Source organism: Lepisosteus oculatus, chromosome 8 (assembly GCF_040954835.1).
Source record: "Lepisosteus oculatus isolate fLepOcu1 chromosome 8, fLepOcu1.hap2, whole genome shotgun sequence".
In the NCBI taxonomy this organism is placed as follows: Eukaryota; Metazoa; Chordata; class Actinopteri; order Semionotiformes; family Lepisosteidae; genus Lepisosteus; species Lepisosteus oculatus.
The window spans coordinates 19,144,542-19,162,411 of record NC_090703.1 but is presented as its reverse complement, the minus strand read 5'-3'; the positions used below and the strand labels follow the sequence as shown (position 1 = coordinate 19,162,411).

The following is a 17,870-nucleotide window of genomic DNA, read 5'->3' as shown; positions in this document are numbered from 1 at the left end:
AGAGCGTAATCTGTACTTGATGAAACATGTCTCATTTTTTATTCCACTGTTTCGATTGTGCTGAAGCACACATGAGCACAAGTAGATAACAAATGTCAGCTGTGATATGTGTTTGTTAAGTGAAAAGCAGGAAAGAGTGATTGTAAACAATATAATTATTTATTTAGAAGACTATTTTGCGAATTAAGCCATAGTTCTATAATAAACGGAAAAACACCTGCTTTTTTCGCAATTTCTTTGCTACTCTCTTCACCTTCACCCACATAAACTAGTTCCAAGAAAATGTGTGCCTTTGTCAGTCCTGATATAATATTATACTGGTTTCTTCATCAAGCCTTGATTCTCTTTTGATCAGGATTTGATTCTGTTGCCTCTGATGCCAAGTAGCAGACTTTCTGGGAAAATATTGGAAGGCAGAGATGTGTCAAGTCGTTTTGCAAGCAAAGAATGGGAAATTTCTTTTACTATCTGCAGTGGAGACAGTGAGAAGTTGGAGGTCACAGAAATGAAAGACGAGAACAGGTGAGTCCAGTCCTGTTTGTGTGTAAAACACAAGCAAAAACAGTAATGAAAAATGAAAGATGTGATTATCGTTGATCCTCTTAAAAAATGACAAATTGTTAATACAAAACTACCCCCTGTCACACAGTTGGTGCAGTTCTGTTCAGGAACATGCCACCTATGAGCTCATTCAGGGTACCCCAACACTAAGCCTGTGAAATCAGGGTGCTCGAACCGGTGCTAAAGAAGTATTTTAAGCCTTTGTTGTTAGGGTTACAATAGCGAGTAAAAGCACTACATGTGTGTGCTTTAACATCTAAAAAGCTGGTTTTGTATTACCATTGGACTGGAGGAAACAGCTGCAAAATTCTGAAAGAGCCAAATGTCAGGGAGCGTGTGCAGTCTCCTACAAACACACACTAGACTATTGTGGACGCGTAGCTTGGGGAGGGTTGTTGCTGTGGCGCTGGATATGGGGGAGAAGGGAAAAAGGGAGGAGGGGTGTGTTTGTGTGTGTGCCCGGAGGGGCTCGTACAGCATCTATTCAGAAACAAACACCCTGCCATCTGTCCCGAAGGCCAACTACTTAGTAACCCCCAACACAATGATGGAACGTAGCTTCCACAGACAATATTCGTTCATATAAAAAAGGGAAAAGTCAAAAGTAAACATTGCAGACTTTGAGGTTTTTTTCATCCTCATTCAATTGAATCCTACAGAAATTGGACTGATGTTGTTAAAAACACAAGCAGTCCTCTTTACTAATGTGCATTTTGAATGTTTTATTTATATTTTGTGAACATAAATATAATACACCTACTGTACAGTATATTCTGTAAATATATTATGTGGATGTATAATACTTCAAAATAAACAGACATTTTCAGATATGTTCTATGTCAACTTAAATATACTGTGTGAAAATTCAGATCCTAGGTGGATTTCTGCTATTGTAACCTTGGGCAAGGTACAAAGTACTCCTGTAATACAGCCCTGTTATATTAACATTACACTTACATTACTTTAATTACTCTTCAGTTCATTACTGTAAATGTGAATTTTCTAAATTGACTTATCTTGTTCGCAAAAGACTTAATATATGATTTGGCTAAAAGTATTTTTTACATTTTTACATGGCAAAATATCATGAAATGCTTTTCAGAGCAAATACAAAAGCAATTTATTTTTAAATACTATTCTACTCCAAAATAGTCTGCATAATACTGGTCAATACTGTGAATTTATGTGTAGAAGACTTTACACTGTGTAGTGTTTTAAAACCTGTTTACAAAGAAGCTGTTTGCAATATACAGTAGATATACAGTACATTTTGGTGACCATTTTAACATTTTAATAAATGTATATACATGTGTTTTCTTTTTTCTGCCCATTAACACCTAAAACTAATTAAGATAGTGCTTTGCTAGGAAGACCAAAAACCCAAAAATCTGGAATGTGTGGTTTAACTGTATGGCAACTAAAAAGATAATAGTCACCTACTTTCTTTTATATCTTCTTTGATTAAATTGTTCCTAAACAGCTAAGGCAATTTTGGATTTTAGCTCACTATCCATGTCTCAGTTATCAGTACTCTGATGCTCTGTTTCTTATGAACAAGTATGTACTGAGTAATGCTTTCCCTGAGATGCCTCTGCAACTACTCAGTCCTTAGGTTTAGCCTAAGGACTGTCTAATAGCGATTACTGGACAGGGGGGCAGCGTGCTGCTACTGCCTCATTGGACAGAGTCAAGGAAGAGGACTGGGGAGTAGGGAGAAAATCCAAAGTCATACGGCATTGTTGATTTCTTTAGGGCAGGACTGTCATGGAATCAGTGGAGAATGGATGGCAGCAGTTTAAAAAGATTCTGCTTCAAGTGCCGAACACATTCATCCCAACAGTGAGTAAATCAAAAGCAAAAAAAGCAGTAGCCCAAATCATTTAGTGAGGCAATTATGAAAAAATATTGTATAAGAAAAAATAAAGTTTTTTAGTAAATTATGAAAAAGAAAAAAAGTTTAGTTGACGAAAAGGGGTACAATGCAGTATACTGAAGGCACAGGTGAGAAAAGACATTTTAAACCCAAGAGATGGAATTGAAAGGATTATTGCAATGGAGGGCAAAATTAATAAAAAGGTTCTTTTAGTATTACAACCGCAAAAGAACAGTAAAATATCAAGTAAAACATATGTGGAGCAATTAAGGGAAACTTCTAGATAATGAAAGAGGAATTGCTGATGTACTAAATAAGTATTTCACTTTAATATTCACCAAAAACACAAAAACATGATTCGCAATTCATGATTCAGGCAGCAAAAAGACAAAGTTCTAGATTAAATAGTATTAGCATAGGAATTGCAACAGTGTTTTGCAAACTAGAAGCACTTACGATGAACAAATCTCCAATGTCCAACAGTATTCTACCAATTGTACTAAGTTGCTAGAGATCCTTGAACAATGACCTTTTCTTATAGTTCCTTACAAAAGATTACAGGTAGTAGAACATTTTAATGGGATGAAAACAGCGAATACAGAGGAAGGGGGAAGTGCTCAGACAGGAATGATGTAATAAGTGTAATAAGTAATAGTGTAATAAGATGTACTGTAAGTGGAATAACACAGGAGACTTTGGACTTTCTCTCTAAAATCTAATTTGTGATTTGGATTTTGGTATAGTAAGAATATTCAAGTTTGCAAATGATCACAAATCATGGCCATTAGCAAACATTGTAGAATTAAATTAAATTAATTGAGATTAAAATTGAACTTTTTCAAGAAATTGTTTAGGTCTGTTACAACACATGGTTGATGATTCTTAAAGTAGGAAAGTGCAAAGTATCACATGTAGGTTGGAAATTCAAAATACATTAAAAGCATAAAAAATAGTAAACACTGAGTTGAAAGGGGCTACCTATAAAAAAGATGTTTGTATTTATGTTGATACTGTATATCATTTAATTGTGCATATGGAAAAGCTTTGAATAAAGGAAACAAAATGTTACATACTGTATAGTTAAAAGTAGGCATGATATGTTAATAATGTACAATGCACTAATAAGATATCCATCTACCCATTTTCAAATTGCTTTATCAAATACAGGTTTGTGGGGGAGCCAGTGCCTATTCCAGCAGGTAACATTTGCAACCCAGGATACACCCTGGACAGGAAGCCATTTCATCACAGGGCAGTCACATAGACACTAACCTATGCACACTCACAACAGGGCCAGTTTTTCCACAAGCACATTAACCTACCAAGATGTCTTTGGACTGTGAGAGGAAACTGGAGCACCCAGAGCAAACCCACACAAACATGGGGAGAACATACAAACTCCAGGCAGACACCGCCTCAAGTGCAGAGGTGAACCAAGATTTCCAGGCCCAGAGCTGAGAGGCAGCAATGCTAACCACTGCACTACCATAAAAGTAACCTGTTTAGCCTTGCACAAAAAGCGGCTATGAGGGAACTAGATTCAAGAATCCAAAATCCTCAAGAGCATTTATTGATTCTATGCAGTGGACATTAATGATAATGTTTCTTTATTAACCCTATACAATTTCTTGCATTAGGAATTCATCTTTTCGCATACCCCAGCTTTTCTCCATGGAGACACAGACACACAGACAGGGAGAGAAGCTGGGGGTCAGAGCACAGGGTCTGCCATTGTACAGCGCCCCTGGAGCAGTTGGGGTTAAGGGCCTTGCTCAGGGGCCCAACAGAGTAGGATTCCTCTGCCAGCCGCAGGATTTGAACCGGCAACCTTCCAGTCACAGGCACAGAGCCACCACTCCACCCATAAGCAGTGAACACAAAGCAAAAGCTACATGAAAGTGCATTTACTGTAAAATCAAGAACAGGAGATACTTCTAAATACAAATATGTATAGATCAAACTACCTAATCATATTCTTGAAGCTGATAGCATGTTTCTTTTTCAAGAACTAGAAAAACAAATGGGTTAAACGGACTAAATGGACTCAGTAAATTTTCTGTTGCTTCAATGTTGCTGTTTGTAGCTTTGGATCTTTGGATGCGCCTGTTAATTTACAGTGAGTGATATTTACTTACCTGGGGAGTGATGACATATGGAGTGATATGGTGTTCTTTGTGTTTTGAGTTTGTGAGCTTACTCTTCAAGATTTTTACAAATGCTCTTACAAACAAGCACAAACAAAATGGGATTCAGTCTAACCAAAAGGATCATCAGGTGTCAGGTCTAATTATTGAGTGTGAGATGCTAATATACTATAAACTGTACCTGTATAGTACATTGATCTTGATAAGGCAATTGAGGAAGAATATACACGGTTTTCGATGTTTTAAAAAACACAAACACTGTGCACCACAAACAAAAAGGAAACATCTTCAATAAGACTACGTTTGCCTGTAAATTAACTTTGCAAGTAAATTCACCACTCTCTTTTCCATTCAGGACAATCTCAGTTCATTCTTGCAGTCTCATGAGAGCCATGTAATCTCCTAGGGAAACTGTACAATTGAAGATATTGTGCATTTCCTGGAACAAAATCTATATTTCTTGAAAAATCAATTTACAATGCTTCCAAATTAAAATTATTGATTTTTGTGCTTTTTTAAACATAAGGCTTCTTTACTTTGAATATGTCCTTTGTATAACTAAACTTCATTGAGTCTTTAGTGAACAATTCTCTTTTAATCAAAATGAAGGCATTTTTCTTTCATTTATAGGAAAAAGACAGTACTCGAATACTTCACACCACAGAAACGTCCACATGTAAAACTTTCATAGAAATCCCTGGACATTCCTGTCTAGCTGGAATTGTAGCAGAACTGCCAGAGATACACCACCACGATTTGATATTGTCATGTAAAAACAGAAGATAAAGTTTCACAGCTGTTATTCATCTTCCTGCTGGGACCATGTGAGGGAGGTCCTTATTATTATTTTGTGGTGCCTGTCCTCCTGTGACATTTTCAAAGCTTTAAATGATTTATCAGTCCAAACACTCTTCTCTCCTATCCCAAGTAACTTCAAAGCTCAGGCGTCAAGCTGGAAGCCAGGGGTGGGGTGCTCTATTGTTAATTGCTCTTTTGAGATGTACACTGAGGTGAACAAGAAAGAGCAGAGAGCAACAAAGGGATCTAGTCGCCCCTTAAAGTGGTGACAGACAGCTCTTCAACAGAAAAAATAAATGCTGAAAACTTCTTCCAAGCAGGTACTTCACACTGAAAATCAAGTGCCTCCGATTTGAAAACATAAAGGGCCAAGAATTTATGTCCTGCCGTAATAAACCAATTATGTTGCAAGAATCTTTTGAAATGCACAGCTGATCAAAGTCTTGTTCTAATAGTATAAAACACCTTCTTAATGAAATGTTGCAATTGCTAGAATATATAAACTTTAGCACAATAATGTCAGGTGAATCATGAAAAGCATATTTTCTTACCTTTTCCCATTCTTATCTAGATTCTCACCTACAAGCAACTATCCATGTACTGTACACTGTAACCTGTTATGGAGCACAGAACCTTTCCTCAAGCTGAATGCCACATTATTTTATTATTTGTAGGAAATGCAGCTCTTATGATAATATTATGTACTGTGTATTAGTTTCACTAAATGATGCAACAGAGAATTATCATACAGGAAAAAGAAATACACCAATAATTTTGCAGCAGCATTTTAATGCATTTTTCTTCAAACTTAAAGCTTGAAATCTTAATGAGCACTCCCCTACCAAAATATCAAATGGCATATTCAATAGGAATGACCCATACCGTCCATATTAGAGGGAATGTGCCTATTTATGGTATATCCCATGATTCCCAAGGATTGTGCAATAATAGTACACCAGACCATTGTCTGTGTAAAAGGAGGCTGTTGTATATGATCTCACAAGAAGCAGAACTGCTGGTGCATGTGCATTTGCTGCACAAAACAGCAGACCTGGCTAATTTGTCAATTCAGGCAGCCTCAAGAGGTTACAAGTATGTCTGGTTAATGAAAAACAATGATGTTATACTGTACCTTTACCATATCTATTGGTGTTTTTTTTTGCATATAGTAATAAATCAGCTGATAATATTCACTTAACGGCATCCATTTTAAGTGAAAGCATAATTTTATCAGTTTCTGATTCATTCTGCTTTTCCACAGTATTTACTATTTGAGATAAAAAAAATGTATTCTTACATTTTTAGGGAATAGGTGAATACACATTTCAGGTAGCTACCAAACCGGTAATAAACACCAACCACTCAAAGTTTTCGACCTAAACTTCAGATGTATAGCTCAATAAATTTTACTGTACAGTATGTGTTAAAAGTGGGCAATGTGAAAAAAACTGCACATAATTAACAAAGCAATACAAAAAAGAACGTTTTGTCTCGTAGTAAAAGACGCACACGGCTGCACTACTGTTTTTTTCTGTCAGACGGAGAGTAGTCGGAGGTGGAAGTCGCATTGCAGTCTGCAGTTCTTTTTAGCCCAGAAGTGACGCGCGAACAGCAGCCTGTTATATCGCACACCGCGTCCACTTGTGTTAACGACGCTGTTGGCGCTTCTGTTTTGGGGGTTACTTCGTTAACCTGTCCATCTCAGTCCCGGTTTTCCGAGATGTTGCTGAGCCAGTGAAGCAGAAAAGACAGAAGGTTTTACAGATCTCGTGTAGCACACGCAGGTTTTACTAATTTCTGTCTACATTTGTTTTTACCGACAAAATAAACTGACTACATTTTTGAAGTAATAAGGGAACGTGAGTGCGGTTGAGTTTGAAGTTTGAACGGCGGGGGTCCTGAGGTGCACGGGCATGAGTCTAGGGTTACCTAGAAAAATGGTTTTCACGCATCTGAGTGCCACCTCGCCGTGCCAAGCCTGAGAGGTGTGGGGAGGGGGTGTTTGGGACCTTTTTTTCTCAATAAGGGGATGGAGCTCAATTAGCATTTCACAAGTCTTTTCCCCCTTTTCTATTGCTACCTTCCCTGCAGAGCCCATGCTTTCTCCAAGGGATTGTCCTGTTTTTGGCCCTCGTCGGCGTTGGCAGGGTGACAGTAGTCGAGTGTGCAAACTTGTGCTATTGTCCCCGGGCCAGAGGGAGCCATGGAGACCCCACTAATATGACACAGGAAAATGTTTGCTGATGGCAATTCTATGGGCTTTGTCCAACTCTCTTTCTCCATCATGACGACTCGATTTAAGTCTCTAACTGTTTGACTACAAATGCAAAAGTGCTATCCAACTCCTCTCCCTTTGTCCCACGAGGTTTGAATGAGTAATTCAGCCTTTGTGTGGCTCGATTGAGGGGGCAAACATAAAGACAAGATTCTTGAGCGTTCAAGCCCCCTTTCCATGGATATCCGCACATCTCTTTAGAGTTTTTTTTCAATCCCTACTTCTTCTGACATCACTCTTGGGGGAAAAAAAAGAGGTCCAGATCAGAACAGTTAAGAGTAGCCTAGCCTGAGCTCTAAAAACTGGCATTGTCTAGCGGCATTGAAGCATGCCTGCTGCCAGCCTCCAGACAGACTTAAGTTATATCCAGGAATAAAAGATTTAAGTAGTCTTCGCGCACCGTCAGTATAAGACGTTAAGACGTTTTAGACTCCTCAGGAAAAAAGGCAGTGGACTGGGGGGTGTGGGGAGACTAAGGTAGAATAGAGGGAATAGTTGCAAAGAAATATTGCATCTATTAGCTGCTTTTCTAGCGATGTTTCTATGACAACAATTTGCGATGTTAAAGAATGTGATACAGGGGAGCTCAGTGCCTGATTGGGGTGTATTGTGTAGGGAAAGGAGGTCGCTGATTGGTCTGAAGAAAGCACCATAACTACGCGCAGTTTATATTCATTCAGCTTGCTCGTGTGCTAAAACTTTTCTAGAGAAGAGGTTCTGCTGGAATACCATCACTTCAGTAGACTCACTTGGTAAGTAATATCACTGCCAAGCCAAGAAAAGGATCCAATATCAGCATTTTGATTAAATTTTGATTCAAATTTTGAATTGGATTTTATTTCATGATTTGTATTTTATTGTATACTGTATCATTATTTATTTTTAAAAAAAATGAACCTTTTAAAATCAACATCTTTACCGCAAATTCTGTGGACTGCCTCACTCTCAAACTATATTTGAATGTAATGCAGTACATTGATTATATATTGTATACTGTATATATAAATTGAGACTACCTGTAAAGACATCAATTACTTTTAAATAACTCTGATGGGTCTTGTGCATTCTCTCTTTATATAAATAACACTTGAAATGTCTTGCAAGATTTTTATAGATAATTTTATAGTACATGTAGGAAAACGTCCTTTCCCCTTGTCTTTCACAGGTAATGATGCTAGAAAAGGAGCACGAAATGCTTGTGGAGTAATTAAGGTTTCAGACCTCAGGATGTAATAATGGCATGCACCGACAGTGAGGTTAAAACTTTACTGAATTTTGTAAATTTGGCGTCCAGTGATATCAAGGCTGCTTTGGATAAATCGGCCCCATGCAGGCGCTCGGTGGACCACAGGAAATACCTGCAGAAACAGCTCAAACGTTTTTCTCAGAAATATTCAAGGATCCCCAGATGCCAGTCTTACAGAACAAGCGAATCGGGCATCGGAAAAGCTCTGGAGGATAAGTCTGGCACTTACCCCTTGGAAACGGTGAATCGGAATCTCAGTTTGGCACATTTAAGTGAAAAAATCGGGTCTGATCTGAGATGTGATGACACGGTCAAGCCGAATCCGAACTCTGCACACGAAAAAAACTACAGCAGGCAGGACCAGGTGCCAATGAGGAAACGACAGCTTCCTGCTTCTTTTTGGGAGGAACCGAGGTCTTCCAAAAGCAAGCATGAGACTTTTCAAGCAGTTTGGCGAAAGAACCAAGCAGTCGGAGGTAGTGGGTTGTCAGGTTCAGTGGAACAAATAAGAAAGAAATGCTCCGAGGGACCTAAGACGACTTCGGTGCATATCAATCGACAGAGTGTGGCAGAGAAGGAACCTCTGACGGTGGAGATGACATCCCTAACTGGGAGTGCGAGTCTTTGCGGCTGCTGTCCATTTCAGTACCACGGACAACACGTCTACCAAAGCCATGTAGTATTACCGCAGTCAGGGTTTTCTGATTCGAGTATGTGGGGGAAACCTTCTGTTGCGCAAACAGAGGGCCTTGACAGCTGCAAGGATGTTGCAATAAATGGACAGAAGAGCCACACGCACGTTGTAGTGAAGCCCATCCCGACTAAACCGACAGTCCCGTCGCCTATTTTCAGTGTGTTTGGATTTATTTAAGCACTAAACACGGTAACGGTACGTGTGTAAAGTAAACTTTAAAAACGTGATAAGCACATTGTATAAATAAATATCCAAGTGAAATGATTTATTATTTTTGTAATGGGACCTTTCTGAGAGTAGCTTATTTATTTGAGAAGCACAAGTAGCTGTTTTTGTTCTGATAGGTTATTAAACGTTTGACATTAACCCGTAAGATTAAATGTTTAAAAGGCACTTACCAGAAACGAATGAAAAGAAAACTCAAACTCTTGGACCACACTTGTAGATTAGTGAAAATCTTATGAACCTGTAAATCTATCGGTGTTACCTTGCATTTAATAAACTTCTTCTGAAATACAAACGGAATAAAACCTATTTGATGTTACATTTTGACAATATAACCATGCTAGTTCAGGTGGGTAGCTGCGTCAGCATGCGTAGGCTGCAAAGGAACAAGTAATAGGTTTATTCCATGCTGAAAAAAAGAAGAAAGAGAACACAACGTTTCGGCCGTGGAGCCTTCTTCAGGTGTGAGAGAGACAAATTGTCTCTCTCACACCTGAAGAATTTTTTGTCTGAGTGAACGCTATTGCTAAAGTTTGATCATCATAGGTGAAACAAGGAATAATACTCTAGAAAAGAGCACTAAAGTTTCCACATGCTACATACAGTAGGTCATTTCAACATTAGAGATAATTTCTGAATGTCCTGTATTCACGGTTTACACGTTAGAAATAACAGAAATCTTAAGTGCTGTACAGTATATCGCTAATACCTATTGTAACTCAAATTTTAAGAAAGTCCCGAGAGAAAAAGAGCATAATTAGAATCAAGACAGACAATTAAGATTTTAACAGTCCAGACTTTGTGTGAAAATAAAATCAATAACATTTTTCGAAATATTCGGTTTATGAAGTTACATGCGTTGCTCTGGTATACAATACGCCTTGCCTGTTTCCTGTCAGTTTTGCGATACGTTGGGTTTTATTTCTATACAAATTCACAAATAGGTTGATAAACAAGAGGATTAGTGAAATTGTATTAAAGCCGATAATATTTTAACACTAACGAATTATTTGCAAAACAAATACATTTTGAGCACCAATATGTGGCGAATATCTGGTGACATTAATGAACTGTTTTGTGAAGATATTTCCTAGCGTCTCGACACTCGCGTTTTCCTGATAGAAGATTGCTAATTGCTGTCTTTGGGAATTGAAGTGGGCCCAAACTGTAGGCTATACGGTAACTCACTCTGCCAACAAAGCCAAAGGGGTTGACATTTCCAACTCTGAAAACAACCGAGATCTGTGGTCTCTCGTTCTCAGTGTAACATGTACACAGGTTTTATATTTATGTTGCTGTTAAAGGTATACCTTTCTTACTTTAAACCCTTGTACATTTTATATATTGTTTGACATAAACACTTGAAAAGTTCATTCCTATGGACCCTATGAATAGTTACAGGCTACCCTGTAACTATTTTTTAGAAGTATTTTACACAGTAATATGAATAAATAAACCATCACATTTCTTTTTTATCACATGTTCATTGTAGCTTCTGTATTCCTTTGTCACTTGTTCATTTACAGGTATGTAAGAATTGAGGGGTTTATATTTTATTTGAAAGTCACTATACCTTTGTGTCAGTTAAAGTAATCTAATATAATCTAAGTAAACATTTTATAATGTCTGTGAATCTATGACAATCTCTTTCCCCCTGCACAGGAATCTCATTTTCATAGTGACATCTGTTAAAAAAGACAGGGAAAGTGTGCTCTCCTAGTGTATGTCTTACTTCTATATGATACCTGCTATTGTTCAGAGATTTCATTTCAGTGTCCTAATGAGGTCCAAATGTGTTAAATCATATCACAAAGTAAACAAAATGTTCCTCCCTATTTCAATTCCACCTGAATGGAATTTACTATTCAGTGCCCTTTTTCCTATTTTTCAATATACACGAGATAATGAATTGATACTGTATGTGGTTTTTGCTATGCCTACTTTCCAAATTTAGGAATTTCACGGGTAATTTGTATGTAATTGCTGACATCAATCTCCTACAGTGATAATGTATGACACATATAAAGCCTTTCCATGCTGGAGTCTGATGGTAATTAGATTTATTTTTCTTAGAAAGAAACAAACAGCAAAATTGCAATAGTAAGGTCAGCCTTAACTAGATACTAATCCTCAACACACAGCTACTTAAAAAAGAATTCATCACTACTATCAGGGATTAGAGATAAACAACACAGTGAAGACAGAGATTGAATTCGTTCTTTAAGAAACAGCAACAATATTACATTTTGCTCGAGGTGCAACTTTAAGCATTTTTTACAATACATTTGCACCCAAAAGCTTATAAAAATCAAAAACTACAATCTCTTAAAATTGCCTGGTAAATTTAAGAACAACATAAAATATTGAAAATATCCCATAGTTCCTCCAATATATATATATACTGTATAGATACTGTAATCTGACAAATTTGTACTTTTGAAAAGAGCAAAAAAATAAAGACAAAAATATTGTGGAACTACAAAGTAAAAAAACCTTAAATTACAGACTATCAAAGTATTATACAGTATGTACTAAAAATACACATCTACAGTATCTTAAGGCATATATTAAGTAAACAAAAAATGTTGTTTCTTACCTTATGAATCCACAATTTGCCTATCACCTGCTTCTGACCGAAACACCTATAATGTTTATTTTTAATAGACCTTCACCATCTAACTATGAAGAGGCAGAATCTCATTTAACCATTTCTATTTGCACAGTACCTAGAACCATTGACAAAAACAATTTTCAAGTCTGACTCAGTGCATTTCAATTTTTTCTGCAATTTCTTAACTGGGAATACCAAACTGACATCTTTAACTTAAAAAAAGGTTACCTCTAATTAATGATCACAACACTTGAAAAAGTTCCATTAAAATCTGTTAAGTCAGAGCAAAATTGCATGGGTAGTACAGCAATTCCACCCCTAAGTATTTTACTTGACTTCAAGTAAATATTGTTAATAAAGCTATTAATAAGAGTTTTATCATCTGCTTTTCTTTAAGTATACTGTACATTAACAAACAGCATGAATTGCCAAGTTAAAGGTGTACCTAAGTACTGAATGTAATGTAAACCTTAAAATTGCCTTGCAGATGGAACATATCTTGACCCTGTGTTGCCTTCTTTCTGTCTATATTACAATAATATATTAATTCAATATCACAACAAGAATTTTCCAAATCAAAGAATGTTTCATGCTAAAGGTCATATGTTATTTCATAAGCTCACCAAATTGCATTTAGATTTTTAAGTTTTCAAACCCTCCCAATTTCAAAACCCACAAGACACTATTTTAAGCATTTAATTAATATCCTTAAACAAGTCTAAATGATGCTTTCATAAGATTGTAGATAGCCTTTTGTCTAAATACAGTATGTACAGGGCAATTTCCTCTTTGCCGTTTTGTCCCTCCAGTCCAACCACAATTACTCTAACATTCTACCACTTCCTAAGCAATACTTCAACTGATATTCAGTAATATTCAGTAAAACCACATCTTCTCATCAAAGTACATAGTCATAACTTTCTCTTTCCATTTGCCTTATACTACTACATTATTCATAATCAATTTTTGTAAATATTTGAAGCATACAAAATGGCTGACACATAAAACCTTGTAACCAGTAATTCTTGGTGCAACCAATCTGTTATAGTAGTAAAAGGCTTAATTAAATACATAGATATAGCAACTATTTCCCACTGATACTGTAGGTTGAATCACCATTTGTTTTTTAAAGGAAATATGCATTTCAGGCTCCATAAATTTGCCCCATATACTGTATATGCAACCTGAATTTGTAGCGCATGCAATATAAGGTTTTTTTTCTTTAAGGCTTTAAATAAATCTTTGGTACAAAGGCAAATGAATAACTCTACAAAAGTCACACAGCAGAGTACAAATCTCACAAAAGTCGTCAAAATGTTGAGAAAAGTATATAAAGTGAGTTATTTTAAAATCGTTTCTTAAGTCTACTGTCAATTAAACCTCAACTGTGAATACTTAAAGTTCACGTTAAAAAAAATAAAGCAAAAGACAATAAAAGAAAAATCAAAATAAAGCAAAATTATGTATGTATGCTGGGGAAATTTTTACAGATAACTCTCAACCAGTTCTACGCAGAATATTATCACTTCCTGTTTTCAGTACACAAACAAAATATTCTGAAGAAAAATAGAGAGAAAAGTTAATTTGACAAAAACAAATACAAATTCTGGCATCTTTAAATGTATCGTTTTGCTGTTTAATAAATTTCCACTTTGTGAAAAGCAAATACTTTTTTGCTGCAGTTATTGCTTGACACAAAACTGGTTGACGGTCTACCAAAACCTCTAGAAATAATTAGTACTACATTTATAATAAAAAGTATTGCATTTTTGCCCTTCAGCATTTTTCACATTTTAGGTTAAAAAGTAAAAAAAAACTGAATGTTTTTTTAAACAGCTTAATCAAATGATTTAAGAACTGACTATTTAGTTTATTTAGACATACCCATTTATGAATTTGTATTGGAACTGAGACATTTCTAAGACAAAACATAATAGTAAAAACACAGCAATTTGAACTTTTTGCTCTATAAAACTATATTACAAATTTTAATACAAAACACAAAAGTAAAAAAAAAAACATACTACTGTACATGTTCACTGTTCTAGGAAAAAAAGCTGTATATTCTTTCCTAATTCAATTTCTTTTGGCAAACAAATAATGGAATCACTATTCTGATGTGGAGTAGTCATGATCCAGGTATCGGATGATTCTGGCAGGAGCTTGCAGGGTGTTCAGGTATTTCAAACGCTCTTTTCCTATTAGTTCACGGATCTTGAGTCTACAGAGATGCATAAGGGGCCGAGGAGGCTCTGAAAACAACACCCAGCCAAAAGTTACAAACTGCGTCCTGACAACAGACAAGTGAATTTCTGACATTGCATTCTTTGCACAGGGCCATTTTACATTAGCTGCAAATATCATAAAATTGCTAGAGAATTAAATAATAAAATCTGGTACTGCAGTTCTTTCTTACTTCCTTTGTACAATCTCAACCATTATTTTAATTAAAGCCATCTGGAGTTTGGAACAGCAAGGGTAGTCCCCCTGATTCATTTCTGTACAGCATCATACCTCTGACCATATACCCTTAATGTCTCTTGCTGCTGAACTACTGTCATTCCTGAACTACTGTACATTCCTGATAATTTCTGTAAATTAAAATTGTTGGAAACAATGAGTTCCAAGTAGGATATTTTTAATCTTAGGATTGAAAGCAAAAACAAGACAAGGCCAGGCAGCTACTGATCTAGCTATACTGACTTCTGTATGCCCTCAAAAACCCATCTGATTCATGGGCATCATGCAGTACAGTACTTACTGGACTTCTCTTTGATGACTGCCCAGTCTTCATAGCTGTCCAGATGCTCAAGAAGCTTGGAGCACAGTTTCACATGGCCCACGTAATCGAGAAGGACATCAATGATGGGTCCTGCCCAACGGCATATTGATGGTATAGAGATCATCTCACAGAACTGGAAGAGAGACGGTTCAGAAAAATGAATCCATAAGTAAAATCATAATAAAGAAAAGGAAAAGTAGAACAAGAAGAACAAAATGTTCTACAATTAAATCAAGAAACAATTATCCAGTCTTCATCCTGACACTGAAAGCACATACTGTGTCCTACAAAATTACTTTACACCTTGTCTGTTTTCACATTCTTATCATTATCTCGGTCAGGACTGCTCATTTGAAAAAAGCAAGGATCTGTATTTGAGTGACCTTCAGCTGCAGGGGCAATCAATTAATTAAGGATCAATGAAGTAGTTCAATCAATGGCTGAATCACGGTTCCCGTAATATAGTTTTTCATGAAAAACCAAGCTGCCTATCCATGATATATAGTATCACAAACAAGAGCACACATTTTACCTGCACCATCCTTGGAGGCACATGAGGGAGTCGAAAGTCATCTCGAGGGGTTGTTGGGAGATCTGGATGAGGGTCACTTCCAAACTCACATTTGAAGCACGCCTCTGCATCACAGCCACGGTCCAGCAGGAATTTGAGTAGCGTGAGGTACTTCATGCAGAACATTATGGTAGCTGGAAAGCTAGTTGGGTGGGTGGGGATATAGGCGTCAATGTTGGCTCCATGTTGCAGAAGGAGCTTAATGGTCGTGATGCAGCCCTGACGGATGGCCACCAGCAGGGGATTGAGGATGTCAATGTTGGGGTTGGCACCAGCTTCCAACAGCATCTGGGTAGCATTGATGTTGTTGTTGCTGACTGCAAAATAGAGGGGAGTACTGCGGCGGTCTTCATACAGCCGAGAGCGGTCGTTGGACAGGGTAGTGTTGACATCAAATCCAGACTCTATTAGTAACTCCAGGACCTCATCGTGGTTTCGCTCTGCGGCCAAGTGGAGAGGGCTGATGCCACTGCGTTTGATCCGGCACTTGCTGGTGACGGGAATTAGCAGGGAGATGATCCTAGATGGACACAGGACTGAAGTTACCGAATACTAGTGATGCATTCAACTATGGTCCATGTCAACGACAAACTACAGCATTTCTAGACTAGGAGCATGAACATCCTTTGCTGTAGCTAGAAGCTGCAAAGCAAAATATATTTCAAATATGGGCTATTTCAAATATGAAATATGTAGGTTATTTCACAAATAACAATAATGTTTTTTTTTCATATTTACAGTACAACCAATCTAGAAACCAACAGTCCATTCCTCTTCTTTCTATTCTTACCCGATACAAGTAGCTTCTGAATCACATTGCTTCATTTAATCTCTTGACATACCGCACTGGAGTTGGATTTAGTTTTTAATTCCTCTTATAAACCATTTACAGCCTTACATATTAATTGTATGTATAGTAATATCAAACATGAAGAGATCTACTGTATATACTGCCATGTTTTACAGCAAACATTCAGATCAACTTCAATAATTATCAATCCAAAAGGATACCCATAAGTAATGGTTATTCATTTCTACAATTAAGAGGATAGATGTTTGCAGTTAAGCATTTTGCAACACCTGTTCCAGGAAATCTTTGTCTTCTTTTTTTGTTTTAGCTGAGCACTTCCTTCAGTTAATTGAAAACTGTTCTAAACTGTTTATCGCATAGTGCTTTGTATTAAAAAACACCCTGCTTAAGGTACGTATTTGCTAAGTACCTTGGCAGAAGAAGCATTTAAGGTTGTTTTCATCTTGTGTAATAATCTGCCAACCCTATAGAACTATCATATACTGTAAGTCAATAAGAGCAGTTGTCTAGATGGATATTTTACAGAGTGTCTTAAGAAGTAATTATTAACTATTTCAACCATCTTAATTTCAGCTTCTGAGTTACACAATATCCCAATATCTCCCAGCAATATAACATCACCTTTACTATATACAGTACAGAACCTTCCTGACCTCATCATACAGTATACTAACAAATATTCACAGTTCTAACTGGGCTAATTTGCTTAAAGTCCAAACACAATCACTGAAAAATTTACCAACACAGAGGGTTCACAAACCTGGCCCTTGCAGGATCAATACTAATTTTTGTCACCATTTATTGTGCTAAGAGCCAAAACAGCTTAACAGTGCCACATTAGCCATACAGCTGAAACAATAAACTGCATTTAGCCAAAGCCACTAAGAGATCAGTTGGAGCACAAATCAGAAAACATTAGGATGAGGCAACTACAACGTGGTTTTACTCCATCAGGTAAGACAAATTCCCATTCTCAATGACAATCTAGAGAACCATTAAACGGCAGAACATTTACTAGTGCAATTTGAGTAAAGTGCGCTGCCCATGGGTATGACCGCACTGTATTACCCAGGATATGAATTGACAGGCCCAGAGCCCTTCCCACATGACAGAAATTATTTTTAATTGCAACCTTCAGGTTAACTAGTCCAATCATCATCGTTGCATTTCTAAGCTGTTTAAGACTATATAATTGTCAGCAGGGGGAGTAAATCAAACTATTAACATACATTTTAATGAAATGAAAAACATTTAAAAAAGGGGGAATGTTTAGAACAGT

General features: G+C 36.9%; 2 protein-coding genes across 6 annotated transcripts in view; one reads left to right on the top strand and one right to left on the bottom strand.

Annotated features, from left to right (window-relative positions):
- The first annotated feature begins 7,933 nt into the window (after positions 1–7,933).
- On the top strand, positions 7,934–11,291 carry LOC102697496 (protein FAM181A). The gene is made up of 2 exons (XM_015351017.2): positions 7,934–8,403; positions 8,817–11,291. The coding sequence occupies exon 2, from the start codon at positions 8,887–8,889 to the stop codon at positions 9,766–9,768; it is 882 nt and encodes a 293-aa protein (XP_015206503.1). The 5' UTR covers positions 7,934–8,403; positions 8,817–8,886; the 3' UTR covers positions 9,769–11,291.
- A 568-nt stretch (positions 11,292–11,859) lies between these two features.
- asb2a.1 (ankyrin repeat and SOCS box containing 2a, tandem duplicate 1) overlaps positions 11,860–17,870 on the bottom strand; it is a 28,584-nt gene continuing 22,573 nt past the window's right edge. For all 5 annotated transcript variants that reach the window (XM_069193338.1, XM_069193339.1, XM_015351016.2 and 2 more), the window contains 3 exons: positions 15,742–16,300; positions 15,189–15,342; positions 11,860–14,679 (listed from right to left, as the gene is read on the bottom strand). In XM_069193338.1, the coding sequence (XP_069049439.1) occupies positions 14,537–14,679; positions 15,189–15,342; positions 15,742–16,300 (856 nt within the window). In that variant the 3' untranslated portion in view covers positions 11,860–14,536. The remainder of the gene's footprint in view (positions 14,680–15,188; positions 15,343–15,741; positions 16,301–17,870) is intronic.